This window comes from Podarcis cretensis, assembly GCF_951804945.1.
Source record: "Podarcis cretensis genome assembly, chromosome: 10".
Lineage (NCBI taxonomy): Eukaryota > Metazoa > Chordata > Lepidosauria > Squamata > Lacertidae > Podarcis > Podarcis cretensis.
Window position 1 is genome coordinate 36,825,076 of NC_137179.1, and position 16,759 is coordinate 36,841,834.

The 16,759-nt window shown below is 39.6% G+C and overlaps 1 protein-coding gene across 2 annotated transcripts; it reads left to right on the forward strand.

Moving 5' to 3' along the window:
* Window positions 1-400: 400 nt before the first annotated feature.
* On the forward strand, window positions 401-14,191 carry USP44 (ubiquitin specific peptidase 44). Of its 2 annotated transcripts, none has more exons than XM_079991905.1 (6): window positions 401-532; window positions 5,362-6,861; window positions 9,098-9,296; window positions 10,105-10,213; window positions 11,458-11,663; window positions 12,174-14,191. In XM_079991905.1, exons 2-6 carry the CDS (start codon window positions 5,437-5,439, stop codon window positions 12,371-12,373), a joined length of 2,139 nt encoding a protein of 712 aa, XP_079848031.1. In that variant the 5' UTR covers window positions 401-532; window positions 5,362-5,436; the 3' UTR covers window positions 12,374-14,191. The 2 variants fall into 2 exon arrangements, with proteins under 2 accessions (XP_079848031.1, XP_079848032.1); XM_079991906.1 differs by lacking the exon at window positions 401-532 and adding an exon at window positions 1,157-1,246.
* Window positions 14,192-16,759: the final 2,568 nt, after the last annotated feature.

The following is a 16,759-nucleotide window of genomic DNA, read 5'->3' on the forward strand; positions in this document are numbered from 1 at the left end:
CGCATCTGAGGCACCGCCTGGCAGGGATCCCTGGGAAAGACCCTTGTCCCAAACTCCGAAGAGCCGCTGCCAGTCAGTGACCACACTGCTGAGCCTGAATGGGCCAATGGTCTGAACTCGGTGCCAGGCAGCTTCCCATGTCCCACCTTGGCTCAATAGTAACCCCCAAAGAGGAGGCGGAGGCAGCACATGGCGCCTTAAGGGCTCTTATTATGGCAGGTCGAGAGAGAGAGAGAGAGAGAGAGAGAGACGCTCGAGCGGGACTCCACCGAGGACCACGAGGCAAGCGCCGCCCGCGGGATCCCCGCTGCGTGTGCGAGCGAGAGAGCCGCTCGAGGGAGGCGCGGCGCTGACGCGGCCGAGGGGGCGGTTGCTTGTGACACTGAAAAGCTGGAGGCGCGGAGAGCACAAGATGGCGGCGGCGGCGGCTGCTGCTGGCGGGCGCTGGCGCCGAGGACGACGGCTGCGCGAGGGGCTGAGCGGTTGAGCGGGAGCGCGCCGCAAGCAGAGGGACATGGCTCGAGCCGGTCCGGTGAGAGTTGGCGGGCTCTGGCGCACCCAGGCGCTCCGGGAGGCGGGGCGGGTGGGGTGGCGTGGCGTGGGGGGTCCGGTCGGGGGCAGCCGGGGGATGCCAAGCGCTCCGAGAGCGAGGAAGCAGCCCGTTACTTCTTCCAAGTAGTGTCCTCCGCTGCTCTTCCCGTCACCCGGGAAGCCCCCGCTGCCGAGCTGGGGTTTTGGCGCCTCTTGGAAGGAGAAACTTCTCTCCCTCGGCTTCTTCGCCATCCCCTCGAGAGGCTCCTTCCCTTATCCTGGGACGAGAAAGAGGGGGCTCGGAGGCGCCCCTCGGAGTGCTGGGAGTCCCGGGGGCGCTGGTCGGGGGCGCTGGATTAGCTACATCCTTTTAAATAATTGCAAGTGGGCTGGTTCCCCGATATGCATCTTGATTCACACGCGCACAAATGTTTTATAGGTAACTTGCTCGTGTGGAGACGGTCCCCATGTTATCGGCCTCCATAGGTTAAAGCCGGTTCTGGATGACTAGACGTTTTCGTTTTGAGATGGTGGGATAGGAAGGAAGTGTGTTAAAAACTTTTTATGCTGTGGAAATGGGTGCCTAGCTTTTACTTCTGCCTTGATTTATTTATTTATTTTAAAGGGAACAGATTTCTGAGGACCTGTTGAGATGTTTACTTTCAGAGATGTAACTCTTATCTTTCAAAGGAAGCACTTGTTGCACCTGGAATAGGTTTGTAGTGGCTTTTGAAAGTCGAGGTTAATACACTCAGTATGTTGTCACTTCCTCTGAATTAATAAGTCTCATCTTACTTACATCCACCCTTCCTTACATATTTCTTGTATTTTGGAAGTTGGCACCTGCAACCTCATTGATCTGGAATACTTCCTGTTGGTAATAGCTGACATAGATTAGGTGAACAGATTAGAAGAAAGATAAATAGGAGAAACTTGTCTATTTACTGTCCCTTAACTATCCTGATTGAGAATACAAAGGACTACTAAATATATCTTAAGTGATCTTGATTATGCACCTGAAGGCTGTGTCTGCAAACACAATTTCTTAAAGAACATCCACTGATAGGAGTATCACAAATGAATGTGTTAAAAAAAAAAAGCTAGTGACCAGAATGAGTAGAGGAAACATTTTCTTAATAAATCTTATATGATTTATAATATCATTCTTAGAATAAGCATCCACACTTGGCCCCACACTTGAACTCTTCTGTTGTGTTGAGTAACTGACAATAAGGCATACCTTTTGAATCTTTGTTACTTAGGGTTTGTGTGCATAAAACTCATTGAAAAAGTATCAGAAGATAATGGGAGGGGGAAATCTATGAAACAATGTGAACTAGTAGATTTCCTAATAGGTCAGCATGGAGCTGCAGTTAAATGTAAATTGGAGTGAAACAAAACTGTATGCAAAAAAGCCAGCTTATTATTTACAGAATTTTGGGTTAACAGTGATTATGTAGAAAGGAGTACTGCATGTAGTATCAGTTACAGATAGGTAGCCGTGTTGGTCTGCCATAGTCAAAACAAAATAAAAAAATTCCTTCCAGTAGCACCTTAAAGACCAACTAAGTTAGTTCTAGGTATGAGCTTTCGTGTGCATGCACACTTCTTCAGATACCAGATATTGAATTATCTTCAGATATTGGTATCTGAAGAAGTGTGCATACACACAAAAGCTCATACCTAGAACTAACTTAGTTGGTCTTTAAGGTGCTACTGGAAGGAATTTTTTTATTTTGTTTTGCATGTAGTATATTTTACACAAAAGTTTGTGACTTTAATGATGGCAAGTGATTATAATGCTAAAAGGTTGAGATTTGTTAAGTTTTTATGTACTTAAATTACTTTGGTAGTGCATGAACTTTTATTACATGGAAAGGTCATGAAGATCTAGGTTTCAGGGTGCAGTCTTAACTTCACATACCTGGGTGTAAGCCACTTTGAATTTAGTTCTGAGTTGACATAGTTAGGATTGCAGCCAAAGAAACACTTTTCATTGTAAGAAGTAAATGATTGTAGTAAGATGTTAATTCCCCCCTATACCCCCACCTTTCCCTGCCTATCTGAGAGTAAGCCCCATTGAATTCAATACAACTTACTTCTGACTAGACATAGTTAGGATTGTACTGTTAGGCTGTAATCCTATACAAACTTAACTGGAAGTAAGTTCATTGAATTCACTGGGGCTTACTCCTAATGTATTGGACTGTACTGCTAAGATGCAATTTTAAAGTACTAGACCAGATTTATCATGTATTGGTTATACATTCTAACATTCACCATTTAATTTCTACTACACAGCTCTTAACATTTGTAACTTACTTTCTGTGCTTGACATCTGCACTGCACCAGTTTGGGAATTGTTCCTTTAAACAATGTGATGCTTAGTGATGAAAATAATTTGAGTCCTGTGTGTAAATACTGATTTATGATAGTAGGAGTTCATATTTTTTGACTTGCATCTAGCACTGAGTGCCTATTTGTATTAGTAATAAATTAAGCTACTGCATTTGTATTTAACTTTCTACTTCATATTAAAAATTCCTGTTCTGTGATTATTTCATGATGTATAGGGGCCAAAGAAGGAATGATTACTTTTTACTTTTGCATTTTGTTAGTGAGGTAGGACAGCAGGTAGGAGGATTGTATTTAAAGTGAAATGATATATATTGAGGCTATTTGCTCAGTTATTTCAAAATTGTATTTAAGACATGAGCCAGAAAACCTTGATGTACAGGTATTCCGTTTACTTAACTGTAGGAAAGCATTTTTGTTGCATCTTTATATTCATTTTTTTACTCTTGCATTAGAATCTTCTCTACAATGAAAAGACTTAAGAATTTTGGACTTTTTATTTAACAAAAAATGGCTAAAGGTAGAAGGGAGAGAAAGAATCTAATAATTATCAGGGTGATTTACACATAAAATAAAATGGCATAATGCACATCTTATTAAACTATGTTCAATAATGCCTGGTGGCTGAATGAGAAAAAGTAAGCTGAGCTTGAGTCCCAAATGTTTGTAAGTTGGACCCCATGAGGGAGAATTCAGCAAATTTTCCGTGGTGCAAAATCTAAGGGTGGCCAGGGGTGCCTTTTATCTATGGCCCTTTAAACCGGCTGTGTGTTGTTTTTGTTTGTTACTATGTTATACATATTTGTGTTTTTATATTGTAAACCTCCCTATGATCCTCGGATGTAGGGCAGTATAGATATTGAATAAATAATAATAATTTTATCAACTCTGACTGTTGACGGGAGCTGCTGTTGTCCCTGGACCAGAATAGTTTGAGCACAGTAGGCCAAGCACTGGTAAAGTCATGGTTGAATTATTACAGTGTGCTCTATGTGAGGCTTTCCTTGTGCTTGATCTGGAAACTACAGTTAGTGCAGCATGCTGCAGCACAATTGCTGACAGGAGTAAGATCCTGTCAACATATAATACTTCTGCTCACAGAACTCTCCTGGCTTCTGGCTTGTTTCAATTAGTATATAAAACCGTCAACTCTTTTACTTGAAGTATTGCCACTCCATATGTGCCTACTTGACCTCTTCAAGCTGTGGTACTGGCAGTTTTACAAGTGCCATATAATATCCATTCTGCACTTGTGAGGAAAATATTTTAGTATGTGTCAGCATCTATGCTCTGGAACTCTGTGCCTATCAATATCAGGCAGGTGTCTTCATTGCACTGTTTTTTATGGGGTTTTTTTTATGCCTGCTAAAAACCTCCTTGTTTAAGGAAGCCTACCCAGACATGTAATTTAATTATGTTTATTGTTCTTAAGATTCTGTTGATTTTTATCAGCATTTTAAAGCCTGATTATTATTATCAGTATTTAATCATAAATATTTTATACTAATTAATGTACACTGCTTAGCTAATTAAAAAAAGTCTTTCTAAACTGAGTTTTTAAAATGCTATGTTTATGAAGTTGTAATTCAGTAGATAGGAATAGGTGCAATGCTGAAGAGAATGATATGTGCTAATGAAACAATGGGAGTATCCAGTAAAGTTTGACTCCTTGTCAGGCTAAAGTTTCATAATCTTCCTTTACAAGGGCACATGGGGCTTGTTTGTCATGGTATACAGATGTAGTGACAAGTGTAAGTGCTGTGCCCCATCCTAATATTTGTCAGTGGACCACCTTGAGCCGTGATTTATTAAATAGATGTGTCTTAAACTGATGCTTCATGCTGATTAGGGCAAATTTTCAGATAGACGGAAAAGGTTCTGCCATACTGAATAATTTATTCCTATGGGGAATGATTTTGACATTTGGCGTAAGGAGGAACATGATAAAGGCGTGTACAGTTATGCATTAAGGTGGATAGAAATAAGTTTTCCCCCCTCTTCCTTTCATAGTATTAGAACCCAGGATCATGTAGTGTTACAGGACAAAAAAAGGAAGTACTTCACACAGTCCATAGTTAAGACATAGAATTCACTATCATAAGATGGAGTGTAGGCTGCCAACTTGGACAGCATTAAATTGGGGTTAGACAAATTCATAGAATCATAGAGTTGGGAGAGGGACCCCAAGGGTCATCTAGTCCAACACCATGCTATGGAATGGAGGAAAACTGCCATCAATGGTTACAAGGAATGATTGCTTCTGTATCTAAGGTGGTATGCCTCTAGGCCCAGTTGTTGTAGAGGATGAGTGAGGAGAGTGCTGCTAAGTTCATGCCCTGCTTTCAGGTTTGCTGGAGGCATTTGGCTGGGCACTCTGAGAACAGGGCGCTAGACTAGGTGGGTCTTTGATTTGATTCAGCAGATTCTTCTTACGTCCTAAAAAAAGCTGAAGCTAACTTTTGTTTCCGCTTGCAGGTCAAAGTGCAAAGACTGAGAAACCCTTTGGAAGATGAATTTCTGTAGCATTTCATTAACATTATAGTATTGAGAATGGATAAGTGTAAACATGTAGGAAGACTTCGGCTTGCCCAAGACCATTCCATTGTAAATCCTCACAAGTGGCATTGCATGGTATGCAATACTACAGAATCTGTATGGGCCTGCCTCAGCTGCTCACATGTTGCTTGTGGAAGATACATTGAAGAACATGCACTAAAGCACTTTCAGGAAAGCAGTCATCCAGTGGCATTAGAAGTGAATGAGCTGTATGTTTTCTGCTACCTTTGTGATGACTATGTTCTTAATGATAATGCAACTGGTGATTTAAAGCTGTTGCGAAGTACATTAAATGCAATCAAGAGTCAGAATTATGACTGTACTACTCGCAGTGGCAGGATTTTGCGATCGATGGGCACAAGTGATTACCTTTCCCATAACAGTGCTCAAGCCTTGCTTCGTAATCAAGACCGTATGTTCACAGCTCTATGGCACAGGAGGCATGCATTAATGGGCAAAGTTTTTAGATCTTGGTTTGAACTGACACCAAGTGGGAAAAGGGTTTTAGAAGAAGAGAAGCTAAGGGAAGAAGCAGAAGAAAGAAGGATCAATGCTAAGAAGAAAAGAGAAGAGAGAAAGCGCCAGTTGAAAGAAGAAATGGAAAAAATGCCTCCAAGAAAGAGCTTTCGCTTGCAAAATCAAAATAAGGAATCCTCAAAAATATCACTCTATGCACTAAAAATGTCACAGAATTTGGACTCTGCTGTAGAACTGAAAGTAACAGCTACCTCAGATGATGTAAAATTAAAAAAAATTAATGACTCTCCAGTTAAACGAAGGCCTACTGTGACTCCCGGTGTAACAGGATTACGCAACTTGGGGAATACATGTTATATGAACTCTGTTCTCCAGGTATTGAGTCATTTGCTCATATTTCGGGAATGTTTTTTAAAGCTTGATTTGAACCAAACTCAAGAGTTGTTAGCGGCTGCAGCCAATGGCAAAACAAGATCATCTTCTAAGTATTCTCCATCTGCCGGCTCTATATTTCATGTGAACAAAAGTCAATTTAAGGACAAGGAGTCTCCTGCAAGGCGATCTAGTGTTTCATCAGGCTTAAGTGGTGGAGCGTCAAATAGCAGAAATATGGAACTTATTCAGCCTAAGGAGCCAAGCTCAAAGTACATTTCTCTTTGTCATGAGCTGCATACATTGTTTCAAGTCATGTGGTCTGGCAAGTGGGCTTTGGTATCTCCATTTGCCATGCTCCATTCTGTGTGGAGACTAATCCCAGCTTTTCGTGGTTATGCCCAGCAAGATGCTCAGGAATTTCTCTGTGAACTTTTGGATAAAGTACAGCAAGAATTGGAGGCAGCTCGTACAAAATGCCCAGCCCTCATCCCCACTTCTCAAAGGAAACTCATTAAACAGGTTTTGAATGTGGTCAATACAATTTTTCATGGACAGCTCTTAAGCCAGGTATGTTGTGTTGCATTCACAAAGCTCTGCAGTGATGTAAAATATTAATGTAAATTAATGGGTCAAAATGAAGACTCGTTTTACTGTTATCACTGGAGTGGGGTGTAGTCACTTTTAATAAATATTTTAAATAAATATATTGCCTTCATGAATTATGTAAATTAAGTGTCAGAAAATAACTTTTTAAAGAACCCACAAGAAAATATAGAATACTGTCAGATACAGAAAGGTACTGATTGTCGGTATTTACAGCTATTCATTTATTTCAAGCTTGCAAGAAGACATTAAGTTGGAGGCTAAAGGTATGGCTGTTGGAAGGGAGTATCTCCATTACTCTTCCGGAGAGCATACTGATTATTCATGGCATGACCATATCAGAGTGCTACTAAACCAACATCTAAACCAGCTTTCCTTTCTATTTTAATTATTTTCTTTAAGCACTGATAAAATTAAACAGCATAATCTACTACTCCAGGAGAAAAAAAGTGTAATTATTAGCCTCTTATAAATCAGACACTTTTTATGTGTAGTAAAAACATGCAACTTGCTGCAGGTTGTTGTGATTTGAGACCCATACTAAGATAATTGAGATCTGGAACATGGGGCTTTCCGGTCAAAGCTGACTTAAATTTCCATCACTGAATTGGGATGTTTGTATAATGCATGCCAGTAGAATAAGTGTCTGCAGCTGTTATAACTTTTCTACTTCATACGCAGTAAAAATCTAATGATTTAAATTCACATGTATTTGATACTTTGCTGTATATGAAAATGTACTCATCTAAAAGAGTTAATCTAATCAGCCTTCAGTCAGCTTGATTTTTATCTTTAAGGAAGTGAGAGTAATAGCATTTCAAGCAATTTTCTGCACAATTCACTGATCTCAGAGCATCACCACTGATTTTACTGGGACTGCTCTGGTCTGTTAATTGCAACTATAATAACTTATCAGAATGCCCTCTGTAGTTTTGATGTGCAAATTCCTAAATGGTATTAAAAATACTACCGGGAGCTTGTAAGTACTTACTGTATTTTGTGGTAATTCATGTACAGAAGCCTGTACACAGGAGAACCTTGCTTGAGTCACTAACATTCCCATCATCCCTGACCACTGGTCCTGTTAGCTAGGGATCTGGAGGGCTGAGTTTGGGGATGCCTGCCCTATGGAGTTGAACTGCTTGGGTTTGGAAACTTCACCTGGGCCCACAGTTTCACAGTCAGCATAATAATGCAATTGCACTATTGTTCTATCCCTAGATTTCAGCAGTTTGATTAATCATTGAGGGGTATTTTACTTCTTGTTCCGCTCCTCTCATTTGCTTTACCTTGCATTTGCTAGTTTTCAGCTACTTTAGACTTGTTTCCTAGAAACCTTTGCACCATACCCATGAATGCCCACTTAATTTTCCCTTTCAAGATACATTGTTTCATTACCTGTATATAAAAAAATGTATCTTTTGCCCCCTCACTGGAAATACTAAAATGACTACAATATAAATATTAAGACTCTCTACTAATGAAACACATTAAACTGGTAATATATAAAATATTTATTGATAGAATAATAACAGCATTAATTACAGTGGAAAATAACAAAGAGCATCACATATCTGGCTTTTTTGCAGTGCACTGAGGGCTTTTCAGAATTGGGGCCCTAGTTGAAAAGCATTTTTCAATTAACTATGGAGAAATAAAAAATCACTATGAACAGCTCTCAGGATGGGTCATGTAAACTGAAATGAAGGGTCAAATGGAAGGACATCAACTGTCACTGAGCTGTAATTTTACATTTTTTAAAAAAATGTAATCAATTTTAAGATGATGATGAGGCTTTCAAGAGCAACAAAGCAGCTAAGGCCACAGTCCTAATCCCCTGAACCCCAGCGACAGGGCTTCATGCAGGCAGCACTGCATCCATAGTCTCAGTGTTTGCGCTGGCCAATGCCACTTCATTGCATCAGTTCCCACCATGGGTTGGGCCCGTTGCCGTTGCTTGACTGCAGCAGATCTCATGCTGGTCCAGTCCATCCCCCAAATGCCCTTCTTCATCAGTGGAACTAACCAGAGCTGGGCAGGGGGACCCCTCCCACTCTGTCCAGACCCCCTCCAGTGTGAAGGACTGGGGTTTTGGATTGCTCCACCCCTCCTCTTCACATCTGCAATATGTATACACATTCACTTGCAAAAGAAGGGAGGGCTAGAGAGTCAAATTAAGTGGGTTTTTTTGTCTTGACAGGTAACGTGTCTTGCGTGTGATAATAAGTCTAATACTATAGAACCCTTCTGGGATCTGTCACTGGAATTTCCTGAACGATACCACTGCAATGGAAAGGAGACAACCTGTCAGCATCCATGCTTGTTGACGGAAATGTTGGCCAAGTTTACAGAAACTGAAGCATTGGAAGGAAAGATATATGCCTGTGATCAGTGCAACAGTGAGTAAAGGCAGCATGTACTCGGGCACCTGACTTTCATGTAACATGTGGCCTAGCTTTGGTTAAGAGCATAGATACTGCCAGTACATTTTTAACCATCACAATCAGAAAAATTACCTTTTATTTGTGCATCTGTTAAATGTGCAAAACAAGGTGTGAACAGTCCCTTGAGCTCACAGTATAAGGTCATATGATATATAAAGGTAATCTCAAGGAACAAAACTATCAATCTACATTTGCACCTTTTTTTTTAGTATTTATATCATGTGCTCATCTCAGGATTGCATCCGTACATTATCGATACTTCACTGGAGCTCATCGCGTTTTACACCAACATATACACCTGTAATAAGGGTTTTCTGGAATTTTTTGAACTAAATTGCATTGAAATGCATTGAAATAAAATTTTCTGATGCCCTACCTTGGTTTATTTTATTTGCTTATAGTAAACAAGGCTAGAAATTCTGAAAATGCCATGCTTTCCTAATTATTTGCAATTGGTATTAATTCACAAACTTAGTTTTTTTCTGCAGAAAATCTTCAACCCCCACATAACTGATATAAAGTTGTATATTGAATGTTCTTTATGTTCAAGTAATGTTTCCACAATATAACTCCAAAATGGATTCCTGCTAAACTGACTGTACACACAGAAATTCTTCTAAACCAATGCTTAGTTGAGAAGCTCTAGTCTAGACTGAGGCAACCTATGTTTGGCATGTATTATCCAAAGTGCATTGATTTATTTTTTTCTACAACTTGCATCTATTGTGAATATGAGTGGAGGATTTTCTTTTTCTTGTCATAGCAAAACGAAGGAAGTTTTCTTCTAAGCCCATTATACTCACAGAAGCACAGAAGCAACTTATGGTATGCCGACTACCTCAAGTTCTGCGGTTACACCTTAAGCGGTTCAGGTACTGTAGTGAACTACCTTTGCTATCATATTAAGGAAAATGGGCTGGCAACCTTCTCTCTGTTTTTTGTTTTTTTAAAAAAATAGATCTGTATATTTAGTCAGATTATAAAGAATACTTATTGAGATTACAATAAAATGCGCTCCACCCAGAACCCAAGGGATATTATGCCTGCTATTGATACTGGTTTGCATTAAAGGAATTTGATGAAGCTTCTGACAATGATTTGAACTGGTGTGAATATTGATGTGTTCCTGAACATTTCAGGTGCTCAGGGAATGAAGTTGTCAGTATCCAAATGTTAGCAGCCTGTCGTCTGTGAGGCAAAGTTGTTTGACTTAAATTAAGACCTTGTATATGCCTCAGGGACAAAAAGCACCACTGTGAAGCAAATCTTAAGTGGGAAGAGACCCCAGGAAGCATAGAGTCTATAGGAAAGACAGGTGCTTTGTAAATTACTGGGAATCCCTAAGGAACCAGTAGCATTAGAGAAAAACATTTTACAGTGGTACCTCTGGATGTGAACGGGATCTGTTCCGGAGCTCCGTTCGCATCCTGAAGCGAACTTAACCCGCGTCTGCAGTCTGCGTGTGTCACAATTCGCCGCTTCCACGCATGATGTCATTTTGAGCGTCTGCGCATGCACAAGTGGCGAAACCTGGAAGTAACGCGTTCCGTTACTTCCGGGTCGCCGCAGAGCGTAACCTGAAAACACTAAACCTGAAGCATATTTAACCCGAGGTATGACTGTATTTTGTCAATTGGGTTTGAACAAACCAGTCAAATTTGTCAAAGAGGGAGTGGTTGTGAGGGAACCAATTTCTGCACTGGACATAAAGAAAGCAATTTTTCAGATACGAATGAGTGTCTTGCAAATGAGGACTTGATCTAGTGGGCGTAAGTTACAGGATTAAAAGAAACCTCCAACAGAAAGTGTTCTACAATGAAACTAATAATCTGTAAGAGTGTTGGACTCTCTCTCACTTGCGGTTCTTAAGTAGCGACCGGAAAGACTATTATTGTGGATTCTCCTAACTGTGAATTTCCTGCACTTTGCGGACGGCAGGACTTAGCCTACAGGTGCCCTATAATTATGATTCTGTAACTGCTTCCACACTGTAAGAGATACACAAACTCACAGGCTTTAGCCCACAAATAGAGATTTTAAAACTTCTAGTTATGTTGAAGGTACCCTACAGAACAAGAAATAGAAATTAACCTTTTTATACTTTTCATCACCCAAGATGGTCAGGACGTAATCATCGTGAGAAGATTGGTGTGCACGTCAGCTTTGATCAGACGCTCAACATGGAGCCCTATTGCTGCAGAGAATCTCTCAAGTCCCTTGTTCCAGATTGCTTTACCTATGACCTGTCTGCTGTTGTGATGCATCATGGGAAAGGTTTTGGCTCAGGACACTACACTGCCTATTGCTATAACTCAGAAGGAGGTACAAACAAATTTGAATCTGAAATCCAATTTAAGCTTGCCTTTTAGATACAGTAGCTTGCACTGCCACAACATTAGGGTTATATTCGACATATTGTTAAGGAGAAGCTTCCATCAGGGCAAGGATTTCTCTTTGTGCAACTGTAATGCCCCCCACCCCACCGTATTCCCTCTAAATCTTTTCTGGGGTTTCTCCCAATCCCACAAAGTAGTTTTTTTTGGGTGGTGCATGGGGCAGCGAGTCCCATTTACTAGTGCTAATCATTTTGCTAGCACAAATATTTCATTCCCTAAACTCAATACTTTTAAGCAGCGGAATCTTATAAAATTGTAATGAATGCTGCACGAAGAGGCCAACCTGTCATATGGACAGTTCTGCATCTATCCTTTTGGTGGGGGGAGTACAGCTATTTCTGTGTAAAATGTAGTATTCTTATATTGCAATACGTAACATCCTTTGATCTGTTACAAGAACCAGTGCTGCAATACTTTTATTGCTCTTGTCTTCTAGGATTCTGGGTTCATTGCAATGATTCCAAGCTCAACATGTGCACTATGGAAGAAGTATGCAAGGCCCAGGCCTACATCTTGTTTTATACTCAACGAATTACTCAGGCAAATGGACACTGTAAAGTTTCAGCTCTTGACTCACCATCTGGAAAACAGCCAAATACTGAGGTTAATTGTTCCAGTGCAGATAGTAGCAGCTAATCCAAAGCCAATTTAATATGTACAGTACAAGTCTGAGAGTTGTCACTTGTACATGTGTTGAGATGAGTAAGTGCAGTATTGTACAATGTATCTTCATACCCTTTTGTACTAGCTGAAAACTTGTTTTGGGGATTCTTTTTTTAGTATAAATACTTTTTATTGATGGTAGTTAACTTCCAAAATTATTAGGATATCTGTATAGCTATTTTTTTAAAAGAAATTTGCCATTTGAATTGTTAAATCTTACCTCAAGCTGTTTCTCAGCATTTTTATATTTTGATATTTTGGTGTAGAAAACATAGATAAGGAATTTTGGTGAGCAACTTGTGTAATTTTGGATTTTTTTTATAAAAAATGTGCATTTTATACCATGCTTCCTGAAGTACCAGTCATTGCAGGCATATGTCTCGCTTCCACAGAATTTTTTTAAAAAAGATGGTATAAAATGTAGAACTTTGCTTTCCACTCTGTTGTGTTTTTTTTTATAATATTTATTAAATTTTAGTTTAACAATAAAATACATAGATAATAACACAATCTTTTCCAATATCCACATCTCATATTCATCTTTGGACTTCCTCACAACCCTTGTTCCTGCTTTCTAAACTCATAAATTTTACCAGCAAATTATTAACTTAGTTTAATTCATATAATATAATTTTCCAATATTAATATCTCAAATTTTGGGATTTAACATACTCTTATTGAAGCTTAATCATAAAATGTTACTTATCCAAAATTTATCTTTTCGTCTTCCAATTAAATTTAAATTTATATTCTTTATAACTAGTTTGTTGAAGCCATGTTTTTGCTAATCTTACATCTTTCTTAACATTCATACAATTTGCAATATTTTTGTAGATAGTCCTTAAATTTCTTCCAGTCTTCCTCCACCAGTTCTTCTCCCAGGTCTCGGATTCTGCCAGTCATCTCCGCCAGTTCCATATAGTCTATCAGTTGCATCTGCCATTCTTCCAGTGTGGGTAATTCTTGAGTTTTCCAGCTTTTAGCGATGAGTATCCTTGCTGCTGTTGTAGCATACATAAAAAAGGTTCGATCCTTCTTTTGCACGCTCTGACCAACAATGCCCAAGAGAAAGGCCTCTGGTTTCTTAAGGAAGGTATACTTAAATACCTTTTTCAGTTCATTATAAATCATTTCCCAGAAAACCTTCACTCTAGGGCAAGTCCACCAGAGGTGAAAGAATGTTCCTTCAGCTTCTTTACACTTCCAACATTTATTATCAGACACATGGTATATCTTTGCAAGCTTGACTGGAGTCATGTACCACCTGTATATCATTTTCATAATGTTTTCTTTCAAGGCATTACATGCCGTAAATCTCAAACCTGTGGTCCATAACTTTTCCCAGTCAGCAAACATGATGTTATACCCTATGTCCTGTGCCCATTTTATCATGGCTGATTTGACCGTTTCATCCTGTGTATTCCATTTTAACAGCAAGTTATACATTCTTGAAAGTATCTTAGAGCTGGGTTCTAACAGTTCTGTTTCTAACTTTGATTTTTCCACCTGGAATCCTATCTTTTTATCCAACTTAAAAACTTCTTTAATCTGAGCATCTTTGCTTTCCACTCTGAACTGAAAAGTCCTGCAGAGAGCAAAATACAACTCTGCTTCCTACCTCCATTTGGTAAACCATATTATCTACTCAGTCACTAGGTCCTGGGGAGAAGCAACAAGATATTTATTCGGTGTGTTCAACTGCTCAGTGCTAGGGGAAGAATAACTAGCAAATTATTACCCCTCTTAACTGTATCAATAAAACACCCCAAATCTGATAGTGCCCTCACAAAATCTTGTGTTGCTCTATTTGTCTTTTATCTGTTTCTTTAGGACCATAGGTTGTGTAAGAAGTGAAGCTGTGTAAGTGAAGCTTAGGAGTACTGTGGGCTGTGATTTGTTTTGTATAAGCAAAGCAAAAGGTTTTTTTATTGGTAAGAGCTTAATTTTTTTAACTGCCTGCTGCTCTGCTTGGGGGAAAAAATCCTCTGAATTCTTCAGCACTTCCTAACCAGCATGAGGGACAGCCTTACATTGTGATGTCTGTTGGAGGACATCTGACTCCAACAAAAAAAGTGCTGAGAAAGTGAACTGGTTAGTGTGAAGCTCCTACAATTATTTTTTTTAAATGCAGAGATAGCCGAGTGGTATTTTTGAGCAAGAGACACAAACACTTGCTCTCCTGCTCTCTGGAAATAGGATTTTGGAGTTTTGGGTGACTTGCCCTAGTGTGAATTATGGAGGCAAGTTATTGCTTATACACAAACCTCTCTCGTCTTCTATCCTTCCAACTCTGAAGGACACAGAGAACTGTATAAAGTTTCCCCGTAGAGAGGGAATGCAAGCACTCCACCACCCCAAGAGAAAGGGCTGGGAGGGGAGAACTGACTACTGCGAAGCTGTCTGTGCAGAGGTTCTCAAATGCCATAGAAAAATGCATGTCTCACGCTCACATAAAAATAAGCATTAAGTCCCTAATTCACTTTCTTCTCAGAGTTATCTGGGGTGATAGGAAAAAGACTTTTGTATACTCTAGTTTAATAGGCACTTTCTCTGCATGAAGAACCCACAGAATAATGGTTAGAGCCATTTTTTCAGGACCTCTTAACACAGCAGGTCCCCTGATTATTTGCACACAAGGCAGAAACTTGAGCATAGACATTTGTCTTAATTACTGTAATCTTACGAGTCCTTGAACTGATAGCCACCCAACATAAGTGAGATACTTAGATAAAGACTACATATTTATTAAACACAAAACTCATTGCCTATGAATATTTGATGTTAGGTAGCAAAATGTATTCATTTGCAGCCTGTTTTCTACTGCTCAGCTAGAAGGGTACTACATTTTCTTTCCTTTGTTGGCCAGTACAGCGAACAGTTAACCTGCCTGCTACAAAAAAACCCCTACCATCTTAAAAGAACCCAATGTCCCAACACCATGAAAGAGAATTAAGCATAGCAACTAGTTAAGATCTAAGAGCTTGAACCAATTTGTGAGGAGTCATCCTCTGAGCACGTCAGGTGCCTATTGTGTCATTGTGGGTGCAGGTGTCTGAACCCTGAATATTGGGCATGCTGGCTGGGGTTGATGGGAGTTGGACCCCAACAAAGGTTACCCACCCCAGTTTTAGGACAAGACCCATCTGTAAATGAAACATGTTTGTGCAAAGGAAGCAGGAGGGGCAAAGAGAAATAGGACAAGAGAACATCTGTAGAGAAAGAAAAGCAGAGACCAAGAACAAAACTAAAGGGAAAAACAGGCAAGGTTCCAAAAAGCAGAGGAAAAGGATTAAAAATGAGCAAGAAAAAATGGCAATTCTAAGCTATTTCAGATTTAATAAGAATCAGTTACATTTTCAATGGCCTACTGTGGCAAGACTGATCTAACTCTATCTTGGCCTGTACCCTGAGAGATAGTAGTTCAGTTAAGAGGGTTTTAATGTTGTGGCTGCAGTTTCAGTGCCTTTAAGAGCTACATAAACAGAAATCCAACAAGTGAACCATTTCCTTCTCTGCAAGTGGCCTGGGGGGGAAAGGACTTCCTTACCCTATTCAGTTTTGAAAATGTATCATTTTAAAACAGCCCATCAGAAAAGTAGCTATTGGTTTTTTATTTAAACTTCCAGTTGATACCTAAGCAAAACACCATTCTTTATAGAACAACCAAAGCACTCAAGTAACTCCATGCCAAAAATTATACATACTAAATATTTATACTTCTGTAGGATAATTGATTCTGCAATGCAGGGACCTCTCTGCTTCTCAAAAGGCATTTTAAAAGTATTGATAAGGAGTTGGCCTGTTCATAATTATACATAGGTTTTCATGGTCTGTGCCTATGCAACACAGAATCTGAAGCCTTTCAGACAGACAATGAAACATGTCAGTCCAGACGCTCAGGACACATCTTTCAATGAGCATGGGTACCAATATTCTGCTCAGCTCCTTTGACTGCTACAACAGTAGCATCGTTCAGAACTGTATTCTCGTTACTGACAACTAGATGGTTTTCTTCCCTTTTGGCTTTTTGTTTTTCCTACAAGCTGCTTTGCTGCTAGTTTTCTTCAAGAAGCTTGCTGCCTATAGGGGGTTGGTGGGCTATGTCAAACACCTTGATGGGCTGGATCTAATATATGGTTTTAGCCTTACATTTGCCCTTCTATTCTACCTCAATGTACATTAGCTTTTCCCAACATAAAACTCAATCCATTAAATGTTCCTTTATACTCATCTAGCTACTATTGCATAGAGGCTACCTAAAAATAAAATGAAAACCCTTAGGTAGCTTTCTGGATAAAATAAATGATTTTCTAAAACCACCTTTCGTTTATGCAATAATTTAATAAAAACTAAGGAATC